Source organism: Gadus morhua, chromosome 15 (genome assembly GCF_902167405.1).
Source record: "Gadus morhua chromosome 15, gadMor3.0, whole genome shotgun sequence".
Taxonomy (NCBI): Eukaryota; Metazoa; Chordata; class Actinopteri; order Gadiformes; family Gadidae; genus Gadus; species Gadus morhua.
The window spans coordinates 10884435-10909121 of NC_044062.1; the positions used below are offsets into that span (position 1 = coordinate 10884435).

At 44.4% G+C, this 24687-nt stretch overlaps 3 protein-coding genes across 4 annotated transcripts in view; 2 read left to right on the top strand and 1 right to left on the bottom strand.

Annotated features, from left to right (window-relative positions):
• Positions 1–462: 462 nt before the first annotated feature.
• On the bottom strand, positions 463–6169 carry si:ch211-198a12.6 (C2H2-type zinc finger protein). Of its 2 annotated transcripts, none has more exons than XM_030378706.1 (2): positions 5990–6169; positions 463–3761 (listed from the first exon to the last, which is right to left on the bottom strand). In XM_030378706.1, exon 2 carries the CDS (start codon positions 3637–3639, stop codon positions 1936–1938), a length of 1704 nt encoding a protein of 567 aa, XP_030234566.1. In that variant the 5' UTR covers positions 3640–3761; positions 5990–6169; the 3' UTR covers positions 463–1935. The 2 variants fall into 2 exon arrangements, with proteins under 2 accessions (XP_030234566.1, XP_030234567.1); XM_030378707.1 differs by lacking the exon at positions 5990–6169 and adding an exon at positions 5310–5589.
• Positions 6170–6907: 738 nt separating this feature from the next.
• Positions 6908–11541, top strand: ftr14l (finTRIM family, member 14-like). Its single transcript, XM_030378711.1, has 7 exons — positions 6908–7530; positions 7813–7908; positions 8063–8296; positions 8893–9052; positions 9151–9318; positions 10333–10469; positions 10746–11541. The coding sequence occupies exons 1-7, from the start codon at positions 7111–7113 to the stop codon at positions 11130–11132; spliced, it is 1602 nt and encodes a 533-aa protein (XP_030234571.1). The 5' UTR covers positions 6908–7110; the 3' UTR covers positions 11133–11541.
• Positions 11542–12550: 1009 nt separating this feature from the next.
• Positions 12551–24687, top strand: part of zgc:154058 (Frag1/DRAM/Sfk1 family protein) — a 22164-nt gene continuing 10027 nt past the window's right edge. The window contains exons 1-5 of the mRNA XM_030378755.1: positions 12551–12899; positions 13238–13518; positions 18508–18555; positions 19210–19296; positions 21447–21514. Coding sequence (XP_030234615.1) covers positions 13454–13518; positions 18508–18555; positions 19210–19296; positions 21447–21514 — 268 coding nt within the window. The 5' untranslated portion in view covers positions 12551–12899; positions 13238–13453. The remainder of the gene's footprint in view (positions 12900–13237; positions 13519–18507; positions 18556–19209; positions 19297–21446; positions 21515–24687) is intronic.

The following is a 24687-nucleotide window of genomic DNA, read 5'->3' on the forward strand; positions in this document are numbered from 1 at the left end:
GTGATTCTGGAGGGATTGGTTGGTTTAACAGCGGGAGACCTTTCAGCCCACATCTCCATAAAATCAATGGCTGTTTAGTAGATGATTTGCTTTCTATTGATACATTTTTAGAGAGCATATGCCTGTACCCAGGCAGTGAATAAGGCTGGTGAACCAGCCACCAATCTGGATTGTAGTGGTAGCACTTGTTTTGTCCAAGTTTCTAATGTACTATTCCCAAGTGAATGGCCAGATTACGTTACACTCCTTGTTAGATGTTAGAATCTGCATCAGGCATGCAGTACTGCGGATAAATTGCGCCACCGTGTGCTAAATGCAAAAGATTGCAGGCACATCTCCCCCTAGCTCCAGATCAGCGGTAATGAACCACGACAGCCTTCCAATATTCTTGGCCCAAAACTCTTCAGAGTAATTAATCACGTAATCTCAATTTGAGCTCAGATTACTAGAGAGACAGGAAACTAGAGAGTCAATGACCTTTATTGATCCATACATGTGCCAATCAAATCCGGAAGATGTTACAGATTTCCCCTTCAAGGCCTTTACTGATCATGGGTTATTTTGCTCTACATTGGAGGTCATTGACAAGGATGGAAGAAATTAAAGACAATAATGATCATAACAGTGTCAACGGTAATATACATAAAAGCAAAAATAAAAGGAAAAAAGGGATCAGTGACTTCAAATTAAAATGTTGGGTAAGTATAATAAGAACGAAAATCCTGAAAACCCTAACTTCTTTCCAAATAACTGCTTAGCATACATTTCTACATGGCATGCAATAAGGCACCTATCTAACACAAGAAACCTATGCTACAGTTTGAAGCACAATTGTTATCCAAAAGATAATATTGCTCACCATTTCACCACCCATAAAAACTGTATTTCTCGTTCCCTTTCACATGACCCAAGCCATGTCTAAAAAAAATACACGTTTGTAAAAGATATTTTACACAGACCAGTTAATAGAGCGCAATCCCATGGAATCAGGTGGGTAATCTTGAAGAAAGTTCTCTTTAGTCTTGCAATTGTCTTTATATTTACATTGTAATAAGCAGTTTGACCAAATTGTGACAATTTTGCATCAAACATCACAAGATTAAGCTATCCAGTAGACAGATAAATGATTTACTACAAACCACTGAAGAATCTGCCTCTGCATTCAGGTGATGCTCGAGTTCACGGGGGAAATAAAACTTTAAATAAGGACACGGGGCATTTTGCAGTATGCTATGCAGTATGTTTATTTAACATTACGTATTTTCCTCAAAGCTAAAATGGAACCCAGAGAGGCAGGCCTAGGCTAAATCTGCCATCTGTACAACAGTACAAAAACCATGTAGTCTAAACGAAGGGAGAAACAAAGAAAAACAGCAGGATGAAGAATTGATTAGGTTAGATTGTTTGATTCGAGACATTAATTGTTTTACTGCAGGGTGAGCGCACATGAAGTGTCTGGTAGCGCACGCTACTATGGTAGCGAAAAAGGGGGAAAAAAAATGGGTTGGCGCCAGAGTGGATCCTGCTATCAAAAATGTCATCTTCTGGATCATAACAGCACACAAGTAACCTATACATATATATATAAAAGAAATCTTCCAATTATTTACATAGAATTTCCTTTTTTTTTTGCTAAACATGGACTGATAGGAGAAATCGCCAATTGATATCCTCAAGACAATAGAACTTTTCTTGATCACCAATCAGTCGCCCAGTGAGCCACATCACATGAAGTTACATATGCCTGCCTGAAGGTATATTTCATTGAATTCAGCCTCAAATAGCCAAGTCAGAGGGGCAAGCGCCGTCCAGGTAACATTGTTAGTATATCAAATCACTTTTTTTTTGTTTCCTTTTAAAAGCATTCAAAAGGTCCTGACTATGCCCAGAACAATCACGGGGTACCTCCAATATAATAAGAGGGTCAATTGCAAATCATCTCACAGCTGCCTCATTAGCGCAACTGTGAACCCTGTGATGCCGGGAGAGCGACGACGAGTGGTTGAAGCCTTTCCCGCACTGGGAGCATCTGTATGGCTTGTCTCCGTCGGCCAGGCGCTGTTTGGTGATGGTATGGGAGAACCCTTTTCCCGAGGGGATTGCGTTGTACTCCTGCATCTGCTGCTGCTGCAACAGTTGCTGCTGCAACAGTTGCTTCTGCTCTCGATCTTGCTGCTGCTGACCATGGCTGAGAATATGCGGCTTATCATCCATGTGCACCCTCTGGTGACGGGTCAGCGAGGACGAGTGGTTGAATCGCTTTCCGCAGTGGGGGCAGGTGTACAAGGTCCCGTCGGAGTGGACCCTCTGGTGCCGCGACAGAGAAGAGGAATGGTTGAAGCCCTTTTCGCAGTGGTGGCACATGTAGGGCTTGTCGCCCTGTTGGTGCTCCCTCTTGACGGCATTCCCGTAGCCGAAGCCCTTGCCGCTCGGCACGGCGGCGTACATGTTGTTCTCCCGCAGGTGGATCTTGTGGTGTCGGGAAAGGGAGGAGGAGTGGTTGAAGCCCTTGCCGCACTGGGAGCAGGTGTAAGGCTTACCTCCGGCATGGACAAGCTGATGTTTCTTCAGGTGGCGCTTGCGAACAAAACTCTTCCTGCACTGGTTGCATTTGTACGGCTTCTGGCCGGAGTGGACCCGCTGGTGCTCTTTCAGGGTGGCGGCGGCGGCGAAGCACTTGCTACACTGTGTGCAGCGGTGGGGTTTGTCGCCCATGGCCGCCGCATGGGTCTTCTGGTGCTGCTTAAGGTTGGAAGTGGTGGCAAAGCCCTTGCCACACTGGCCACACGTATAAGGCTTGTCGCGTGCGTGGAGCTCCTGGTGCTTCTTCAGATGCCTCCGGCGCACAAAGCTCTTTCTGCACTGGGTACACTTGTAGGGCTTGTCCTCCGAATGCATTTTCATGTGCTCTCTTAGGGTGATGGCGGCCGCGAAGCTCTTGCCGCACTCTGAACACCGGTGGGGCTTCTCCGCCAGGTGGATCATCTGATGAGACTTGAAGGTGAAAGAGTCCATCATTCCTTTGCCCACCATGTCAACGCCGGTGGGGACGTAGGGCTTTTCTTTCATGTGGATCTTCATGTGCTGCTTAAGGCTGGCTTCCACAGCGAAGCTCTCACCGCAGTGAACACATATGTACGGGTTGAGATCTTTGTGGATCTCAAAATGCTGGTGAAGATCGGCGATGCTTCCGAAGATTTCACCACACTCGTTGCACTGCAGGCCGTGGGCCTCGTGGATGATGACACCGTTCTCTGACTCCACCGTCAGCTCCCCGCCGTGGTCCGACTCCACCTTCACCACGTGGTCGTGTTCGCCCTTCAGCAGCACTTCCCCGAAGTTAGCCGATCTAACGTCCCCCGTGAAACAATGCATTTCGCCGTGCTCCACTTTGATGTAGTCGTGGTCCGTCTCCGCTACTATGGCTTCCACACAGGTCACCGCTCCGAGCTCTGTGCCCAGGCCCTGGATCTTGGCCAGGTCCGAGCCATGGATCTCCAGCTCTAAACCACGCTTTTCCTCAGTCATGATCTCCGTCTCTGCACCATAGTGAAGGTCGACCTGGCTGTGGGCTATGACACACTCCGACCCAAGCGTGTCAAGGCCGGGTGTGTCACATTCAGTCTCTGACTCCGCCATGAGAACACACTCCAGCCCAACGACCTCCGTTTTATTGCCGGATGATAACTTTGTAGGGACTTGGGTTAGAGGAGATCCTCCTGATTCAGCGCTGCACACAAGTCTTTTCTGGTCAAGCCGTTCTGCAATTGGAGAAAATAAAGTATATACATGTTTGCAATGCCTTTTTTTTCCTAACATAAATACTTTAAAAGTTAGACAGTTCAGTTACACTTAAGGTTTTCTTTCAGTATCTGCCCCTGCAAAATATATTACTAAATAATTAGTTGAAAGGTCATGAGTTTTAATGGTCAGTTATATGGTGTTAAGTTAAGAGGAAAGTCCAGACTCCTGGCGAAATTTTCCAATGTGTTATGAATTCATAGTAATAAAATAAAGAATCTGCTATGATGTATATATCATAATATAACATTCAAAGCAAATGTATCAGGAGGATCATGGGGACGGATCTGCACCATACAAGATTTTATGTACATGCAATTGTATATTATTTATTGACTGTAACACGAGTTGTTCGCTAGTCCATATAACGTACAAGTTAACCAGTTTGTGGTTCTGTTCATATTCAGTTAGTCTTCTAATCCTCACCATAATAGCTAATGGTGACAATACAACGTATTTGGTATATTTTATAAATATCCGACAGATGCCCAAAATTGCTAGTGAACTGCTCAACTTCACGTGCTACATAAGCACTTGGCATACACTTTTAGCGCCTAGCAGAGCTTTACCTGAGTAGCCAAAAAACATCTATAAAGTCTGAATGGACCCCCACTTGAAATGCATAGTTAAAATCTGCACGGATAGCACATCATGTACGCCATCTAAAAGTCAATTGACTGTGCTTTCTGTTTGTTCTTGAGGCATTAAACGCAAAGGGATTGATCAATATTGTGAGTTGTAGCCCCTATAAGCATCTGACGGTTGTTAGCCTATCTAAACAGCTACATATAGCCTACATAGCCGCTAGTTAGCTGGCTACGATGGGGGAACTGGTTAACGGTAACAGTATTGTGTTAGCGGCTAATATGTTTGCGAATATAGCGAGCTAACTAGCTTCATAGCCAGCAATTAGCGGGTATGTGTTACTAGCCTGAACAAACAACCAAATACGCTCCAGTTTCAGAGCAAAAATAATTCGAAAGCCATAAGACCGCTTTCGAACCGCCTCTAGGATACGCTTAGCAACGCGGAAATCCTCATTGTGCGCAGAATTACCAGGCCATCTTGTCGTGCCACACCACCACTTCCAGCTAGCCCAGATTAGTCTGCTCTAAAATGGCTGCCGCTAGTTAGCATGGGACGAGCTCGGCTACCGCCCTTCAAAACAACTTAATCTTATGCCACGTAATCCACAATACCATGGGAATCGGGACCCCCAACACCACAACTTTGCAAAATCAAAACATACAAATGCGTCTTAAATGCATCCACCAATACCGTCGTCATTCGTATAAGGATACCTGTTTATATTTAGCGCTACACCCTCGCCGTGAAGCTTGTTAGCTGAAACAAAGATGGCTAACGCAGCAGCGACGGGGTATTCGCGGGGGTGAAAATCCCGGGAAAGGCTACCCTCTCCTCCGGGGTGACAAACACAATAATGACGAAACAATACATCCAACGAACGAATTTCAAACGTGACATATGTTAATCAATGAAATACATACGCTGCTGAAATAACCGTGGTCTAAAAGTAGAAGGGCGCTTCCTGCAGACCAAAGCCCTCCTTAATGCGGCAGCAAATACGGCCTCAATGGCGGCCTTGCTCGGGGATAGCAGGAGACAACAGCGCTAGCAGGCTGGCTACCTAGCCGCACCACCAGGCTAACTAGCCGGCTAAACCAGCTCGCTAGCACGGCTATCCACAACTTCTGGCGTCTGGCACCCAAACAGAACGGAAGCCTGATATAAAAAAAACGCCTAACCCGACCTACACACCAAGTTTTGTATGTCAAGCCAAATTGGAACAAAGCACCTACAAAAGTAAAATGGCGTTTTTGGCCACACTATAGATCGCCATAGCAGATTTACCCCTAAAATGTAATATTATCATGCGTAACGCTGCCACGGAGCATTTCAGATAATGGGCCTGTGTGGTGTATTTTTCCACTACTGTACACACAGACAGTATGCTTCTCGTATCTGGAGATAAATGCACACATTCAGACATTAGAAGGCAGCAGTGCTGTTTTCAACAAGACACTATGGGCTCATCTTAATCCTCATACAAAGCTTTAAGGCACTGCGCGGTGTAACTTGTGATAGTCGCTAGATGTCTAAAAAAATAAAAAATAAACCTGCTTTATATCGTTACCATAACTGATGCATCTGTAAAACGGCCACCCACCTTTATATCACAGTTTTTGGTTGTTGTGGAAGAGATATCGGTTGTAAGCTTTGAAACTAAAGAGTGGAGATAGCAGCGGGTTGGTCTGCGCTTCGTCAAACTGGTGGGTCTTCCTCTCTCTCCTCCCTCTCTGTGCAGCTCGCGCCACAGCTCGTCTGGCGCCAACGATGGAGAAACCGACACACTTTAGGGAACGAATCATTGTCATTTCACCACCGTGGCCTGCTCTACTGCCGCCTACAGCCCAGGAGCAATCATGCCTAGGCCTAAATTATTTATTGTGAATAATTTGGCAACAACTAGTTGAATTGGTATAGATTTGTTTTTCAACGAAACTTGGGCTTCACCGTTTTTGCATTTTGTCTTTTTATTCCTTTTTATTATAACTTAAATAAGTAATTATAGGACATTAAAAAACTTAAACTCGACATACTGTATTTATTACTATAACATGCCATACCACATCATACTATCCTATGACCTAATTCCCTCTATCCTCGATCTTAATAAATTATCCCTCTATCCCAATCTAATCCCTTATCCAATTTTTTCTATTTTATGATATTGAATTGTACTAAACTTTACACATTATTATACTACACTATTTTAAATGGTTTGTTTGGTAAGCAAAAAACAGAGGGGATTAGTTTGCTTTTGAAGCCTACATAATCCCATGTATGATCATGTTACTAATAGAATGTAAGTGAGTATAAAATAGAAGGCCAATTTATTAAATTTTTAAGAATACCATGAGGGACATTTTCAGTTAATTTATTTTACATTTTATTTTATTTTTACATTAATTAAACCCCTCTCGATGAATGGCATTTTAGATGACACCACGCCTTAGGAGAACTGGTTTGACCGAAATGAACACACCCCATGTATGACTTTGCATGTCATACACGACTTCAGAGTTTCACTCAAGCAGCCCACATCTCTCGCTCAAGGTATCAGCTGCGCAAAGTGTCATCTTTTCAACAGTGGACCAGTTCTTAACTTGTATCGCTCCTGTGATTTAGTCGATATAGTAGTATTCAGCTTGGGACCATCATACCTAACGATCAACTCGACCACCATCCATTCATAATTCTGCCAAAAGGAAGAAAAAAAAGAGGAAAATGTCGCGCCAAAGTACCCTGGACTTGGACCGCTACAGCAGCCTGAGTAACAGTCAGACCCGCCGCACAACCACCAACAGCACCAAGACCAGGAGCCTGTCCCGGGGCCAGGAGAGGACCGGGGATGTCATGTGTGACTTCTGCACTACCAGAAAGGAGCGGGCGGTGAAGTCGTGCCTGGTGTGCCAGGCCTCCTTCTGCGAGGACCACGTCCAGTCCCACTACGAGTACCCGGCGCTGATGAAGCACAAGCTAGTGAAGGCCACGGGTCAGATGAGGGAGAAGCTCTGCGCCCAGCACGATAAGCTACTGGAGGCCTACTGCCGCACCGACAACACGTCCGTGTGCGTCCTTTGCATGATGGACGAGCACAAACACCATGACACCGTTCCCGCCGGGACAGAGAGGACCGAGAAGCAAGTGAGTGAATCTCACAATAATATGATTAAATATTTAGGATGTTTAGCTTTAAGAAGCAGATAGAGGGTCAGTGTCAGAGGTAGGCTGCGGACTTTTGGGATCGAACGATGGGCCGACTGGGAGTCCAACACCCTAGCCACCACCACACCCCTTTAGTTTAAGTTAGAACTTGCCAATCTTATCATTATAGAATAATACAATTGGTAAAATATAGCTCCATATTGTGTTATTTTAACCTGAATTGGTCATTCTGAATGTATTTTTTTTGTTCTCCCTCTCCAGAAACAGCTTGGCAATACTCTTCACAAATCTCAACAGAGGATTGACGGGCGAGTGAAAAAGTGGCAGGACCTCAAACAAGCTGTGGAATCAGTAAAAGTGAGTGTGACGTTGTCAGCCGAGTCTAGTGTACCCTGTACAAATCAGATGAACACATGTTCCATCTGATCAAAGCAAAGAAGTTTTAATTATTCCCCATGAAATCTCAAATATAATAATAACCTTTTTGAGCGTTTTTTTTATACTTTAACAGCATTCAGCCCTGACAGCCCTGGATGAAAACGAACGTATCTTCACTGAGATTCTGCGCACCGTGGAGAGGAAGTTCATCGAAGTACGCGAGATGATCGAATCTCACGAGAAGATCACTATTTCAAGGGCCGAGATACTGCTTGACCGCCTGGAGGAGGAAATAACCCTGATGAGGAAGAAACACAACGACCTAGAGAAGCTCTCACACACTGACGACCACATCCACTTCCTCCATGTGAGTCTGAGTCTGAACCTTATCCAAGGTTTCAGTCTTGCAAACAAGCGTTTGCCTTAATAAACTACAATTCACGTGTGTGTGTGTGTGTGTATGTACACACATTTACATAGCAGATGTTTATATTTAACAAAGGTGATAAGAGTTTTTGGTGGTGCAGGCACAAAATTGCATTTTGTGGATGTGTGTGTGTGTGTGTGTGTGTGTCTGTGTGTGTGTGTGTGTGTGTGTGTGTGTGTGTGTGTGTGTGTGTGTGTGTGTGTGTGTGTGTGTGTGTGTGTGTGTGTGTGTGTGTGTGTGTGTGTGTGTGTGTGTGTGTGTGTCTGTGTGTGTGTGTTAGTGATTGGGCTGTGGAGGAGGAGGGGAGTGGATCAAGATGGTGTCAGGAAGAACAATCATAAAGATTGTTCCTAGTTTCATCTTTCCAGTTAGTCTTGTTTTAGAAAGCAGCTTGTGCTTCACTTATCCCTTTTGTTTTTACTGGCTCCGATATGGGATGATTCTCAGCTTCTGCTGTAATTCGCTTTGGATAAAAGTGTCTCAGTTATGTAAAAATACATTTTTGCTTTCACTTTGGTTTGATTCTTGGACCACAGAGTTGGCAGGCTCTGTCTGGACCATCAGGATATGAGGACCTCAACAACGTAGTAGTAGCTCCCAACTACTCCTTCGAGGCCACCAAGAGAGCCATCGCTGCCCTGAAGATGGAGGTGGAGGAGGCCACCAAGGCAGAGACCAGCAAGATCTCTTCCGCAGGTTCCTACATTTAAATGTAGTAAAAGTTATTTATTTGGGCTTTAGTTGACATTGAAACTGATAAAATCCAATATGTTTCCTTCACATGTCCCACATAGTGAAAGAGGTGCACATAACAAAACAAATGGACACGAAGACAGAGAGAGCAGATGACACAGTAGTGGTCAGCGAGCCTCGACGGGAACCACAACGGGAACCACAACGGGAACCACAACGGGAACAACAACAACAACAACAACCAAGGACCAGACAAGATTTCCTCAAATGTGAGTTATAGTTAATTTTGTTAAAAAAAAGAAAGAATATATATTTATATATATGTGTGTTGTTATTATCATTGGCTGCTTTGCCTTTTTCGACATGTTAGCACCTTAGACTACTGTTGTAGTGAAACAAAAGAAACGACCAACACCGGAGAGGTAGAAGTATGTCCACTCGGAGAACAGGTTTGAGGAGATGTCTAGAAGCAATCTGAAAACTTTGCATAAACTATCCAAATAAAGGGTATATTTGGGACAAAGCTAGAGTAGGATACCCATCAAAAGCTTTCAGGTTCCGTCCATACTTTGACAAATTATCAAAGAAAATGATGTCACGCGTTATTCTGTCATGACTGCAGTGGTTCATGTTGACCCTAAGCAGTGTTGGTTGTCATGGTTTGGGTTTCAGTCACGTGACTTTAATAAGCACCTTGAAACAAAATGTTGCTTGTTAAAGGAATGTGTTCATTTTATAATAGTACACATTGAATATTATGTTCATAATATTGTATAATAATATAACATATGTTAATTATAATGACCACTTTCTTTCCTTACACCAAGCCAACAGTAATATCTTGATCTTTCTCACCACCAATGTATTTAGTAATATTTATGATAATTGGCAATGAATAATGTCCAAGACAGTAATACAACTGAACTAGAGGTAGAGAATAATCTTGATCGCCATATGGACTCCCACTGTTTTGTGAATGGTGTTTTATCAGTAGCACGTTCATGGTTGGTGGTGATTGTGATGGTGAAAGACCCCTCATATAATACAACACGATGAATTGCAGATTCTTACTATGACTTATACCTTTGGTATAAGCCATAGTAACAGCCAAACAAGCATTATTCAAAGGAAATTTGAAAGCATATTTTTACTTTATACTTTTTTATCTCCAGATCTCTTTGTAAAAAAACCACGAACCATGAAAGGTGACACAGAGATTCAGGAAGGGCATTGAGCAAGGCATTGCGGTGCTGTCAACATGTTGTTGTCCCGTGTTTTTCTAGATGCTTTCCAGTTGATCCTTGACTCAAACACCGTCCACCCTAATCTTCAACTCTCTGATGGAAACAAGACGGCTACCATGGTGCAGAACCCCAAAAATTATTCCAGCCACCCTGAGAGGTTTGACCAATGGCAACAAGTAAGATCTCTTGCAACTCTTTTGAATTTATTTTTGAACGCACTGGTTGTACATTGTTATTGTAATGCTGTAAAGGACCAGTAGGGGTCATTGTTTAGCTAGCTAGTTCCACTGACAAATATAAGAATATAATTGGTTAACTTCCCCAAGAAGAAAAAAAGGTAGGCCTTTACAGGCCTAATTAACTGCTTATTGGCATATTATGACGTCCCTATATAAATTATTGTATAAATTAACGAGTCATTCTGGTTTCCATAACATGTCCTACTCTTGCAGGTTCTTGGAAGAGAGAGTGTGAGTGGCAGTCGTTACTACTGGGAGGTGGACTGGAGAGGGACGGAGACTGACGTCGCAGTGACCTACAGGGGCATCAAACGCAAAGGCAGCGGCAACGAATGCAGCCTTGGTTGGAATGAGAAGTCCTGGAGCCTCTATTGCTCGGAGTCCAAATACTCCTTTGTGCACAACAATAAGAGCACAGAGTTAGAGGTGCCAAGGTCGTCCCGGGTCGGAGTTTACCTGGATTACAGAGCAGGGATCCTTGCCTTTTACAGTGTTTCTGAAAGCATGATCCTGCTGCACAAGATCCAGACTTCTTTCACCGAGCCCATCTACCCTGCCTTTAGCGTGTGGGGCTTCGGTTCTAGTATCAAACTGCTGTAGTGCAGGGCAGGCTATTTATTATACATGATATGGTTGGTTGTTGTTTTTTCTTTCCAACTTTTTCTTCCATCATAAATTTACTGTTGGAATTTTTTTTTAGAAATGTATGATCATCAGACCTTTTATTGTGTGTCTAGTTGAACAATAAGCAGTTCAATTATGTCATTTTGTCTACTGATCGGTGATCTGTCCCCCGCTGTTTTAACTTTCAGGTTTTATTGCATTTTGTGTATTTATTTTATTATTCATTTTTCGTTCAGTTGTATGAGGATTTCTCATCAACGTTGCAATGAGAAATCTACTCATGATTGGTCGGGGTTGGGGGATAATCTGATAGTCGATATTGTGGTGGGAATAACAGTTGAATAGGCTACTAATACAACTTTGAATAAAAAATAAATAAAAACTATATAGATGTTATTATATGTTCTAATGTAAATGTACATGTTTTGGTTATTAACCAGCTAGTCCAATTAGGTTACCAAACTGTCCGGGAACCTTTCTTTAAATTATTGTTATTCCCGGCTGATCGTGCATAAAACCAATTAAGGTTCAAGGAAGGTCATTTTCCTTCACGTTCCCAAACAGCAAGATCTTCTTAAAATTAAACAGATATCAGAGAAGACTGGTTTACCAAAGAGGCGACCAGCAGGATACTTCAGGGGTAGGCCTACGTCTATAAATGACACTCAAAAACGATAACGTAACGTGATTAGATGCATTTTGGAACGTTCATTCGAATAAATACAAAAAAAGAACATGACATGTGGTTTTAAGAAGGGTTTTGAAAATGATACTTGAACAAAGACATCTGCACAAACTTCTTTGAAGATTGGGAGGGTTACCTAAAAGGCCTTAAGCAGGAAAGCTCAGGGAATCGTTATTAAAATGATTAAGAGTCCCAAATAACGTTACTTCATGTGGTCATTATTACGTTTTGGGAACGCGACTGTGCAAAACAATTCTTAACATACTTAGAACGCTGTGGGAAGGTTAAATATAACACACAATAAATAAGCTTGAACCAGAAGTCATGCATAACGTTTGCACGTGGTAAAGCACCAGTATCTTGCTGTCATTTCATTGTGAAGAGAAACTACAGATCTGTAGAGCCCGCTGAACGCACAGACTCACGACGGGAGAGCGCCTGGGGAGGGGAGCGCTCGTTTGCCTCATCGGACGCACCGAATAAACGTATATTCACGGGTCCTCTGCATTCCCAGAGCCACATATAATTTTAATTTAGATATTGTCCTTTTCATATCGTCATATTTAAGGAAAGATATGCAGCCCTATGTGATAATATGATCTAGTTCATAACATGAGATTGCTACATACGATAAAGCTGCAAACAGCTCTTTTATCGTACCCCATATTGTAAACTCCAGAGATTGCAGGGATGAGTAAACCCAACACACTCCCGTTCTTTAAGAGGAGGAGTTGGCTCTATTGGCGGCTACATAGTGATGTACCGAAGCAACAGCTTGACTTTAGATGGTATGAAAAAACTAAGACATCTGTCCCACAGATATTGAAAACATTCTTACAAACGTATGGATTTTGCTTACTTTCTTGTTACCAACAACACGAAACTACGACTCGTATCGACCACCGGGTAACTCGCCGCATGATCCTTTCAGTCCCGGGTAAAGGTGACCATTTGGTTTTCCAGAGGTGTTGAGCAGGGCGAAGGCGAGCCAGACAAAAGGTTTCAGGTCTCAGAGATCCAGGGTAAAACAACTTGTGGATCACATCAAAAGAGACCGGGTAAGCACCAATTTTTAAGTCCTCGTTTTCCCCTTTACGTGGATTTTATGTGGATGTGTGCTGCTTTTACAATAAGTGTTAACCACAGCGGCGCTTTTAATCTAAGATGCAATGAAAAATTACAATATTAATGAAATGTATGGATTTGGCATCTCCATATGTGAACCCCAGCGCATTGCGTAATAGCGCATTTTTAGTCTATTTCAATGTGTTATTTTTGCTGTTTCTCCTGGTGATGATGATGATGATGGTGGTGATGATGGTGACGATGAAGATGGTCATCATCGGTGACGCTGTTGATTAGTGACCGATGCCAATTTGTTCCCTCTCACCATCAGGCACAGTTCACTCAGGGGAAATAATCGCTTGTCGCTCTTCTGTCTTGATGTCATTCGCCGCTCTCATCTGAATTGGCGAATAAAAGTGAATGGAAACGCAGATGTCTCCCGCCTGCAATTAAATGCTAGAACTGGAGCAGCGAGCGCTTGGCTGGCCCAGGAGAAAGAGGAAAGGAGTGTTTCGGGAGCAGAGGGTGACTACAGAGGTTGTTGGAGATGTCTCTTTGGGTGATCCTCCCTGTGAGCCTCCCAGCCCTCACCATCACCGGGATATGGGTTGTGTAAGTCTCCCCTCTTCCTTGCATGTGTGGAAATGTATCTGTCTATCGCTCTCTCTGTCTATGTCTGTGCCAAAATGCTGTAAAAGATCTGCGTTCCTCCAAGATGTGTTATGATAGATCACATTGGCTGTCACATTTGCAAGTTGAACTGGTTTGCATCCGTTCCCCTGGGTTCTTCTAGTGGTGTTCACTAACACACAGCGACTGCTACATAGAAAAGCTCTCCTGGATCTAAGCAGTGTTTACAGAACATACATGATCACATCACTCCAAAAAATAAGTTTCAACATATAGATGGTAGAGTCTCCAATGGCAGAGGCTCTGGGGGTTGTTTATTCAGTCGTGTACGCACAGTGCTGTTTTTTCCCCCTGGGACATTGATTAGAGTACTCAGGTACCCATTACATTGTGTTGGTACTGTTTAAAAACAGAAGCTTTTTGATGCACTCGTATTTATCTTAAAATCTCCTGGAAGGTGGCCAGTAGTGGCAAATGGGTCAGCTGCAGTAGCAGCAGAAGCAGCAGCAACAACAGCAGCAGCAGCAGCAGCAGCAGCACCACCACCTAGACCAGCATTTATAAAACTATGGGCCGGACCCAATATGGGTCACAATCCAGTTGGAAGTAGGAAGCGGCAGGACAACTGACAGGAACCTAAAGGCTCTGGTGTGAGTTTGGAGAGTGTGTGGTGGGCTCCTTTAGACACACCAGAATGGTATTTTGGCGGCTGAGATGAAAACTTTAACAGCCCCTGACCTAGATGGTGATAACCACACCTCTCCTTTTCTACCCCGGAGGGGTCCTAGTTAACTGTAGGCTCATTACGGGAGACATAATCAGAGGTCTTATAGCCTCTTCCTTGCTCCCTGCTCTATGATCTAAGGGGAAGGTATGCACAGCCCCAGGGACTAGACTCAAGAGTGTTTCCAGATAGTCAATAGTGTTTGTGTGTGTGTGTGTGTGTGTGTGTGTGTGTGTGTGTGTGTGTGTGTGTGTGTGTGTGCGTGCGTGCGTGCGTGCGTGCGTGCGTGCGTGCGTGCGTGCGTGCGTGCGTGTGCGTGTGCGTGTGCGTGTGTGTGTGTGTGCGAGCATTCAGAAGACAAGGCGGCAGAGATGCTTAAAGAGGACTATTATTTTGGCAAGTGTATAACTATAGAAGTATACATAAATAAACATAGACATGCAGGCAGGACAGATAAATGTTTAGGTTTAGTGTATCAGGAAGGGCATTGGAGGGAGTTCTGTGATTTCTGAAGCAATTGGTGAAACAGAGCCCATTTGGCTTCTATGTATATTTATTATCGTTGAAACTGGTCTCACAAAAAGGGGGGCAAAGGCTTAGGTCCTGACCCCCCCCCCCCCCCACATACACCTCACAAGTATATACCTCCTTGAAAGAGTTGCTTTGTGTCCATGTTCAGTTTGGGGTCTTTTTTTTGCGGTCTGTGGAATGGCCTGAGATGTGTGTCAGAGATTGGTTGTGTTATTGGCAAACTCACAATGAGCACCTGATTGGAATCTGTTGAGTGATTACCAGAATTGGTTGACAGTGTGGTTACCAGAATGCACCCTTCCCCTAACCTTCTGGATTTGGGCCCGAAGTAGTTTTAGGCCAGGCCTGGTGTGGCGTCTTCTCAGAGGGTGTAGGCCTATACCAGTCTGCTTGCACCGATGACGAACATGTCCAATTCTGTTTGTGCATTGTCTTCATTTTTTTTCACTACAGAGGCAATGCTTCTTACTATTACGCCATGGAGCAGAGGATTCTTTCCTCTTGCCAGCGACTTGCGATTCCATTTGTTGACGCAGGGCACGGTGTACAATCAGCAAATTTTGCTTGGATGACATTGTGTTTTCAGTGAGTGTCAGGGTTGTCATGTCTCATTTGTTTGACTACTGTCTATCTTGCTATAGAGCCGATAACATGAGAACCGTGTCAAACCACAATTGAATCAAAACAAAGTGGGGTTTGCTCTAGGTTGCCTACATGCGGAAGACATTGGGGATCGAACACGGAACCATCAGCTGGTGGGCTGAACACCCTAGACACTAGAGACTTCCCTGGCCCTGTGCAGCATGGCAGAGTGGCATGCATTTCCATTCTGCAACCCAACAAAAAGTATTTGGATCGTTGACTCGGTTTAAGTTCGGCTTCTTCATCCATAGGTATTTCCCCTTCCTACCGAAGGTTGCCAGGTCACAGCCAATAAGGAAGGTCACTGCTAGGATGTGACACACACATGCCCCATAACGAGCACGTCGTTCCACGCGCCATGCCGCCCACCACGCTTTGTGTTGACAAGCTGTTCGGCTGCTGCTTCTGGACGCTCGCTCGCGCAACCGAGCGGTTGCCACAGTAACGCTCTCTCTGCATACGATCTCCGCAATTCATCCTTAAAAAGAGAAATTGTGGCCTGTTCCACTTTATATACTGCTGCAGGCCAGGCCATCTCAGTTCAGCCCCGCCCAGCCCAGCTACATAAACAAATCTATTATTATTTAGTTTCTCCCCAAGCGTGGGACATGTACAAAAATTGTTTCAGTGCAGTAAAGACTACACTTTATTATTCAAGTACCCTGAACTGTACTGGCTGTTTCTATTTAAATGTTACCGGGTTGACCTTGGGACAAGTAAGAAACATTTGTTCTGTTTTCTGGTCAGCGGGCCGAGACCTCTCCCCTTAATAAAGCCTTCTCGGGTTGACGTCTTTTTCCGACCTAGTCTCCATCTCCTGTCGGTGGCCTTTTCTTTATTCCACGTCCGTTTGCGTTACCCAAATCGTTTGATCTGCGGACGGCAGGCTTGAGTCCCAGCATCCTGCTGTGTGTTCGCCCCCCAAGGCCATGTTCCACTCTCAACGACGGGGCGTCACACACTGAGGATCCATCCTACAACCAGGAACACCCATCGGGTAGGCATGTTGTAATACATGTTACAGCGTTCCATTACCCATTTCCCAACCCCCCCCCCCCCCCCCCCCCCTCCTCAAACCAGTTGGGAGGTCCACAAGTAAGGTGTTTATACATTTTATTTTGTCAAACGTGGCTTTCCAGTTTTGCAATCTTTACTTTTTCCAAGATGGGGTTAGGTGCTCACCTATCCTATCTTACCGTGGAGGCAGCATCAGTTATATTTTTCCATCAAGAGTGCTGATTTTATTGCAGCATAATTCAGTCCTTTGTCATATCGCAACTTTTTATGACAATGGGAATGCACCACGATTTAATGCGTTTTTTTTGAGAGCTGAACTGAAAGTACACAATAATTCTTCCTGAAAATACTTTAAAAACCAATGATACTATGTGTGAACAGGTTCACAACCACTGGCTTGTATTATACATTGTACATTATACAACAAAATGCACAAAATAACCATATGAGGAAGCCCATCAATATTACAAATGACGATTCATTCCGGTGCTCTGTTCTTCCATATTTTGAGTATTCACACGTTCACAAACTTCACACGTTCCCGTTTTCACACAGACCGATTTAGCCATGTGGTACAACGTTAGTGGAATGTAATAGAAACACTGCTTTTGCTATGCGGCCATCTAAGCCCTGCGGGTCGTAGCGGATCTCACGGCGCCTGGAGGCAGATGGTGGCGTGTTTGCCTACCGCTGACAACAGAAGCCGCGTCTCAGCTGATGGACGGTTGCATGTTTGTCCTTCGCCATCAGGGGGATGGCATTGATTCGTCGGGGGCCATTGGTGGATTATGTCTTTCTTTCCCCCCCCTCCTTCCTTCTCTCCAGACCTCTTGAGGGGCTGGTGTGTCTGTGTATACATTGTGTGTGTGTGTGTGTGTGTGTGTGTGTGTGTGTGTGTGTGTGTGTGTGTGTGTGTGTGTGTGTGTGTGTGTGTGTGTGTGTGTGTGTGTGTGTGTGTGTGTGTGTTTGTCATGTGAGAGTAATGTATTTTATGTACCAGTGCACACCGTTTGACGCGGACCCTGGGCCGGGATGCTACCCGCCATGGTAACGCTTCTAATTGTTGCTTAGCCTGTTGCTGACCTCATACTGTATCAGTACACAGCATCTGTCTTCCTCCCTATCTGTCTTCTGTCACTTCTCTATCTCTATCCGGCTAGATCCCTTTTTGTTTTGCTTTCTCACCCTTCATCCCACCTTTTTCCTCTCTGTCTCTACCGTCTCTGTCAATCTCTGTTTGTCACTAAAATAATATGAAGCAAGAATCAAAACCCTTGTGTTGAGACCTGTGGTGCTCATTGCAGCGTGAGTTGGAATGGGTATATGTAAATAGCCTACAGTGAATTCATCTCACTCACTCTTTTTTCTTTCCCCCTTTCCCCCTCTCTTTCTCATTCTCCTCTTTCCATTTCTATCACTCTCTCCCAGAGTTAAACAATCATTTATTTATTTTATATATCCCTCTCATTCTTCCTGGCCTTTAAACAATATTAATCTTTGTTCCAATACATACATCTGGGGTGTTTATTGTGTCTTAGATGGAAGTGGTTAAGCTACTTATCTGGTGCATCAGGTTTCAGTATCACCATGAGTTTGTCATTGAGGTCTTCAGTGTTCAGTTCATGTTTCTTCCTGGAAGCAGGTGGTTTCTACTGCACCCCTGGTTGTTCTTCTGCAAATCCCGCATGGTTCATGCCCCGATTAAAAACATATTTTCCAAATTCAGCAAATATTCAGACCAATTGCCGAGCTCGGTTGCAGGTGTCTTTCAGTTCCTGAAAGATGAACGGGAGAGGCTGATGCATGATGCTGACCGGTCAGCTCATTAGCGTTTTGATGGTTAATCATGAGGGAGATCCTGTACATTCTGAGATTAGCTAGATTACGCTGGTTTTAATCCATAAAACGAGCCTGATTTGAATTCTGAAGAATTACATTTGGTCATTATTATTGTCCGATAATATATGACAGATAGTATAACAAAGTACGCAATATATATAGCAAAATAATCATGCTTTATCCCTAATATCAGTTTATTATCTTCTTTCCTCCTGCAGATATGCCATGGCTCTGTACAATCAACACGTCTGCCCAGTAGAAAACTGGTAGGTAATATCCTTCTTTCTCTCTCTCTCTCCCTCTCTCTCTAGTTCCCCTTGTCATAAAAATATGCACATGACGCGTTTCCTATCTTGTTCGGTCCAAGCACAGTCCTAATCCTAACTTTGCCAGTACATTCCCGAGACAAGATGTATAACTAAGTACATGACAGCAGAGGATCAGTAAAAGTGATCCTTCTTTTTTATCTGACCTAAGAAGCAGATTTCTGTTGTCCTTGGGTCTTTGGTGTAAGCTCTGTAAATTGATAACTAGCCAGTCTCTGGGGATATGGGCTGGTGTTTTGAGACGATACAGGGTTGATCTGATCCACTGGAGATACCGTTTGACAAGGGCAGCAGCTTACCCGAGAAAAAAAGCAACTCTGCAGATAGACACCGTGCAACATTATTATGGGAATAAAAGGTTAAAATTCATCTGTCTATTTCCCTCGGACAAAACCGAAAGTGAGAAATAAATGAATTTAAAGAAATCTGTGTTCTTTGGTTGTGTAAGTGTAGCTTTTTAATGTGTGTGTGTGTGTGTGTGTGTGTGTGTGTGTGTGTGTGTGTGTGTGTGTGTGTGTGTGTGTGTGTGTGTGTGTGTGTGTGTGTGTGTGTGTGTGTGTGTGTGTGTGTGTGTGTGTGTGTGAACTTCCCCAGGTTATACAACCAGTCATGTGAGGAGGAGCTGTATGTGCAGAGGGGGCCGACTCTGTGCTGCACACTGGACAACGTCCCCCTCATCAGGTCTGGAAGAACGCCCCCAGCAGGACTATTGCTCTCTCTCTCTCTCTCTGTCTCTGTCTGTCTGTCTGTCTGTCTGTCTGTCTGTCTGTCTGTCTGTCTGTCTGTCTGTCTGACTCTGTCTGACTCTGTCTGACTCTGTCTGTCTGTCTGTCTGTCTGTCGGTCGGTCTGTGTTTGTCTTGCTTTCTCTGTTTTCCTTGGCTTTCTCCGGCTTCACCCTATACATCTCTCTCGCTCTTCTGTCTCATGATCTCTCTCTCTCTCTCTCTCTCTCTCTCTCTCTCTCTCTCTCTCTCTCTCTCTCTCTCTCTCTCTCTCGTGAGCTCTTAGCAGGAAAACGACAAATAGAGGAATGCGATGCCATTGTTACCCAGGATTTGTCTCCCCACCTTGGTGACAAAGTGATTTGAGGACCCAGTTCCTGTGTGTGTGGACATGATTTGTGTGTGTGTGTGTGTGTGTGTGCGCGTAGGGGCTGGTGCTCATGGCGTACATGCGATGAAAATAGCTTTCCTGTCTGCCACCGTGGCAGTGGGTCTGAAAATGCAAAGCATGGGTCTGCACTTGCCCCCCTCACACACACACACATACACGCACACACGCACACATACACTCGCACTTGGGCGCACACACACGCACACTCGCACTCGCGCACACACACACACACAAACACACGGACCCGCACGCAAATTCCCTAGAAAAGTGGAGTCGGCTTACACTTGGGAGGAAACCGAGTCTGCTGCTTGTTTGTTTAGCTTTTTAGACTGCAGGGCTTTGAACATGAAGAGGGCAGAGACGGGTTTATAAAAAGGAGTACAATGGTGTGGAAGTACCAACTGCAGAGCCAAGTCCTGACTTACATTCTTGAAGAACTCATTTTTTATCGTTGAGATTCAGCCATTCCTAGAGTTGCAAGCCTACACAAAACCAGTTTTGTTTTTTTAATATTATGTACCACTCTGCAGCAATCGCTGTTGTTTCACCATCTGGACGTTTTGGTCTAAATATAACTCAGATCTCAATGCTCAGCAGATACCTGCGATATGACGGAACATTCGCAGAATATCCGCACACATGCATTCTTCCTTTTGGCAGAGGGAGGGGACTGATGGCATCACTGGAAGAAGGGGCTTCTCGTCAGCAAAGCAACTTTAGACGTTTAGACCGGGAGCTCATCTAGTGTAGGTTGATGATAGCGTGAGTTGTGTGTTCAGGCTGTAAGGTGGTGGGGTGCAGTCAGCTGACAAGATGATTGGCTTTAATGGCAGAATGAACATGCCCCAGGGTCTCTCAGACACACAGACACACACACACACACACGCACACACACACACACACACACACACACACACACACACACACACACACACACACACACACACACACACACACACACACACACACACACACACACAACACACACACACACACACACACGCGCACACACACACACACACACTGTGGGGTTGCAGAGGCCGCTATGCGCTCCGCTCTGGCCACACTCTTTGGTTACCTTACCGGACGGCATACTATCACAAACTGATCATCTGCTCCTGTGTTTGATTGTCTTTTCTCTTCATTCCCTCTGCTCCTCTTCCTCCCTGCTGAAACTTCAGAAACGTTGTTTCTATTGAAGCCTGCGAGAACACGGTTCTCGGTCGTGTTTATTGTTAAGAGCTTCTTTGAGACTTGTTTCTCCACCTACTTTTTCATGGAAAGTGTTTTTGTACTGTGCTTGCTAATTACTTGAGTTTCTTTTACAACGCATCCCTGCCTGCTTCTATTCCTTCTTTCCACACTGCATTTGGGTCCACACCTTACATCAACCGTACCCCTCTCTGTGTTTGCATTTGATAGAAAAGAGGTTGAGTTGAGGCATCAGATTTGAGGGTTCCACTAACACTTTTTTATACAATGTAAAATACAATACAACAGTATGGTCATGTGTAGCAACGCAAATTCAAATAGCATGGGTATGTAGTAACATCAATGTGTGTGTGTGTGTGTGTGTGTGTGTGTGTGTGTGTGTGTGTGTGTGTGTGTGTGTGTGTGTGTGTGTGTGTGTGTGTGTGTGTGTGTGTGTGTGTGTGTGTGTGTCGGTGTGTGTCGGTGTGTGTTTGTGTGTTTGTGCGTGCTGTTTTCTCCATATAGTAAGTGTGGGACTCTGCCTCCTGAGAGCTCCTTCTTCAGCCTCATCTGCAGCACTGGATCCTTCATGGGTAGGCATACCCACACAAACAAATATCCCCCCCCCCCCCACACACACACACACACTTGGAAAGGAGAGAAGATTTTGTCCTTCTATAAAGCAAATGTTTCCATAAGAAAGTAAATGTTTCTACAAGAAACTGCACCAACAAGTTTATTTTCTCCCAATTTAATTAGTTGGTTGGCCTAGATACTTCAGTTTCCTTGTCACTCATGTTGGTTTGCGCACCTTTTCAGATAACAGTGGAAAATGTGGCCACAAATTTCCGTCACAAGTAGTGTTCTGGTGTAGGAATCCACTTTCGTTTTTCCTCATCTGACCTACATTTAGTTTAAGTTAAATTTAAACCTCAAAATCGTTTTTGAAATGTTGCGTCCAAATGAATGCTTCATGTAGTAAAGTGCATTATGTTAAGGACTCAGCTAACATTTCTGTTAGAAGTCCTTCATTGAAGTCTATAAGCTGGCTGACTGCTGGTTTTCAGTCAATGTCTCTGAATAAGCCCAGGGTCTGACACATTCTCTCTGACCTTTTTATATTAACTCCCATGCACACCACAGACGAATGGCCTTTACTCATTCAAATACGACAGATATTGAAGCCCACCCACTGCGCTGGAGGTAGCAGCTTGTCAGAATAAGAAGTCCACACTTTCTGGGGTAAAGCATGCAAGGCCTTCCTCGATTGGAAGGAATCTCGAAGAGCCAGGGAAAAAAGCATGCATGATCTGTTGAGCAGGAAAAAACACAGAATCTAAATTCCCCTTTGCGGTGTACCGCCTCAACCCGCTCTGAGATATTTGCTCTATGCGAACAGGCTGGTCGATACTTTACCTACAAGGTTACCTCCTTGGGCCGAATGGTGCATTCATGGTGCGTAGCGTTGGTGTTGTTTAGGTTGAAATAGGGCGGATGCAGAGTATGATGGATCTCTGGTGCTGCTGGATGCGTTGTGGGTCAGCACTCTGAACATCCCGACCCGACCCAGCACCAGGGAATGTCTCCCAGCAGTGTGTGTGTGTGTGTGTGTGTGTGTGTGTGTGTGTGTGTGTGTGTGTGTGTGTGTGTGTGTGTGTGTGTGTGTGTGTGTGTGTGTGTGTGTGTGTGTGCGTGTGTGCGTGCGTGTGTGTGTGTGTGTGTGTGCTTGCGCTGTCATCTATTTTTGTCTTGTCTGTCTAGAATAGATTAAACAGGGAGGGGACGAGGACTGTGTCATGATGGGGCCACTTTTGTATATCGACCTGCGTGTCAAAAAGATATAGCACAGGAAATGGCAACTCTATTCTGTTCTCCATTGTTCTGCTGATGCAGTGTCAGAGTTTATTGCAGGTGGCCGATAATTTCAAGCTTATTATCATGTGCGCATTACTAGAGCAGCAAGCAGCCGCCGCTTATAGCAATTAAATGCTTTAATAACGGACTTACGAGACAGTGAAAAATAGTAAATGGTGCAGTATGCTGTATAAATACGATGGAGGTATGAGTCCATTAACGTAATAGACATCGCTCTGTTGGTCCAGTTGTCTTGGCCTTCATTTACCTGAATGTTTGTGTGTGTGTGTGTGTGTGTGTGTGTGTGTGTGTGTGTGTGTGTGTGTGTGTGTGTGTGTGTGCGTGCGTGCGTGCGTGCGTGTGTGTGTGTGTGTGTGTGTGTGTGTGTGTGTGTGTGTGTGTGTGTGTGTGTGTGTGTGTGTGTGTGTGTGTGTGTGTGTGTGTGTGTGTGTGTGTGTGTGTGTGTGTGTGTGTGTGTGTGTGTGTGTGTTTGCAAAGTGTATGCATGCATGTCTAGAGTTCAGATTCCATCTGGCCCTTTGGGATCCCCTCAGAACAGCATCATCAAGATGATCATTAATCACTAATCACGTCAATCATTCAGCGATGCCCGTACGCCCCTGGTGGATTGGTGGGGGGGGGGGGATCGGTGAGGGGGTGCTGGGGTCTTTGCGTGTATCAACAGACTTGAGACCAGGTTTTCCCTCCTCTGTAGGCACCCTGTCTGCCGGTCTCTCACTGACACGCTGCTGTTTAGTCAGCTCGACTCGGAGAGGTTAACAAGCCTAAACACCAGAGGCCCACTTTAAAACTGCTTTTTAGGCAGACTGCGGAATACGTTTGAAAAAGACAATTTGAGAATCAGAGTGTGCTTACACGGTTGCACATATAATGCTTTGTTTTTATATGTATATTATGCTATAATGATATACATATATGCATATGCTATATATATTGTGCTATCATATGTGGATAACACAAACAATTGAACCTAATCTTTTAAAAACAAATCGTTTTTGAAGAGTTGTGCATTAAGTCTAATCTGGTTACAGGTAGACTTTGGGATCTTGCAAAAGATATGTCTTAAGCATTCACAGCACACTGCAGTTTTAACTGGACAGCCAACTGTAATACTGAGCTTACAAGTTCAGCGTAACCGTGGCCCCATATGCACTCTAACTGCACACTAGAATGCACTTGAATACCACAATTTGTGCGTTGTGCTTTACACATGAGTGTGAAGACAACATATCTTTTCTCTATCTGCATCGCACTGTGAGAGGAAGCAGTGATGTGTTTGGATTAAAATAGATCCCCTTTGGGAAAAGCAAGCTATTTTAACAGAAAACATGACGGGACATGTAATGATGATAGATATATTATCTTTCAATTCTCACTACTGCTCATTTGTACTTCCTGCTGTCATCAACCTAAAAAAGACATCTTATCTTGTCCTCTGTTCGCAGTGCGTATTTTATCATGCTTGTACCAAATGCACATCAAGTCTTTATGTTTGTCTGTATTTTGATCATAAAGAGGGATGTGACTTGGTGTGCCACTGGTGACCGTCTCGGTGTGGGCCAGCTCTGTGCCTTCTCCCTCGTGACCTTCCTGGTCTTTTAGAGTAAAGTGCTTGACCAACAGTGAGCTGTCGGGGACCAGAGGGGGATTGGCCTGTTTCTGTCACTTGTTATTGTCCCTCGAATTGTTATTAATTGAACTCTTATTGCAGTCTTTAAGTTTTCAGTTCAGAAAGCCGACAGAGGGATGTCTTGCTGTGCCCCTATTGACCTACAAGCCCTGTTTCCTAGGAAAACATGAAAAACATTTTTTAGACGTTGTGTCACGGGAAAGGGCATTCTTGTGATTATACTGCCAATGTTATCAACAGTTCCATCAGGCAGTTTATTTT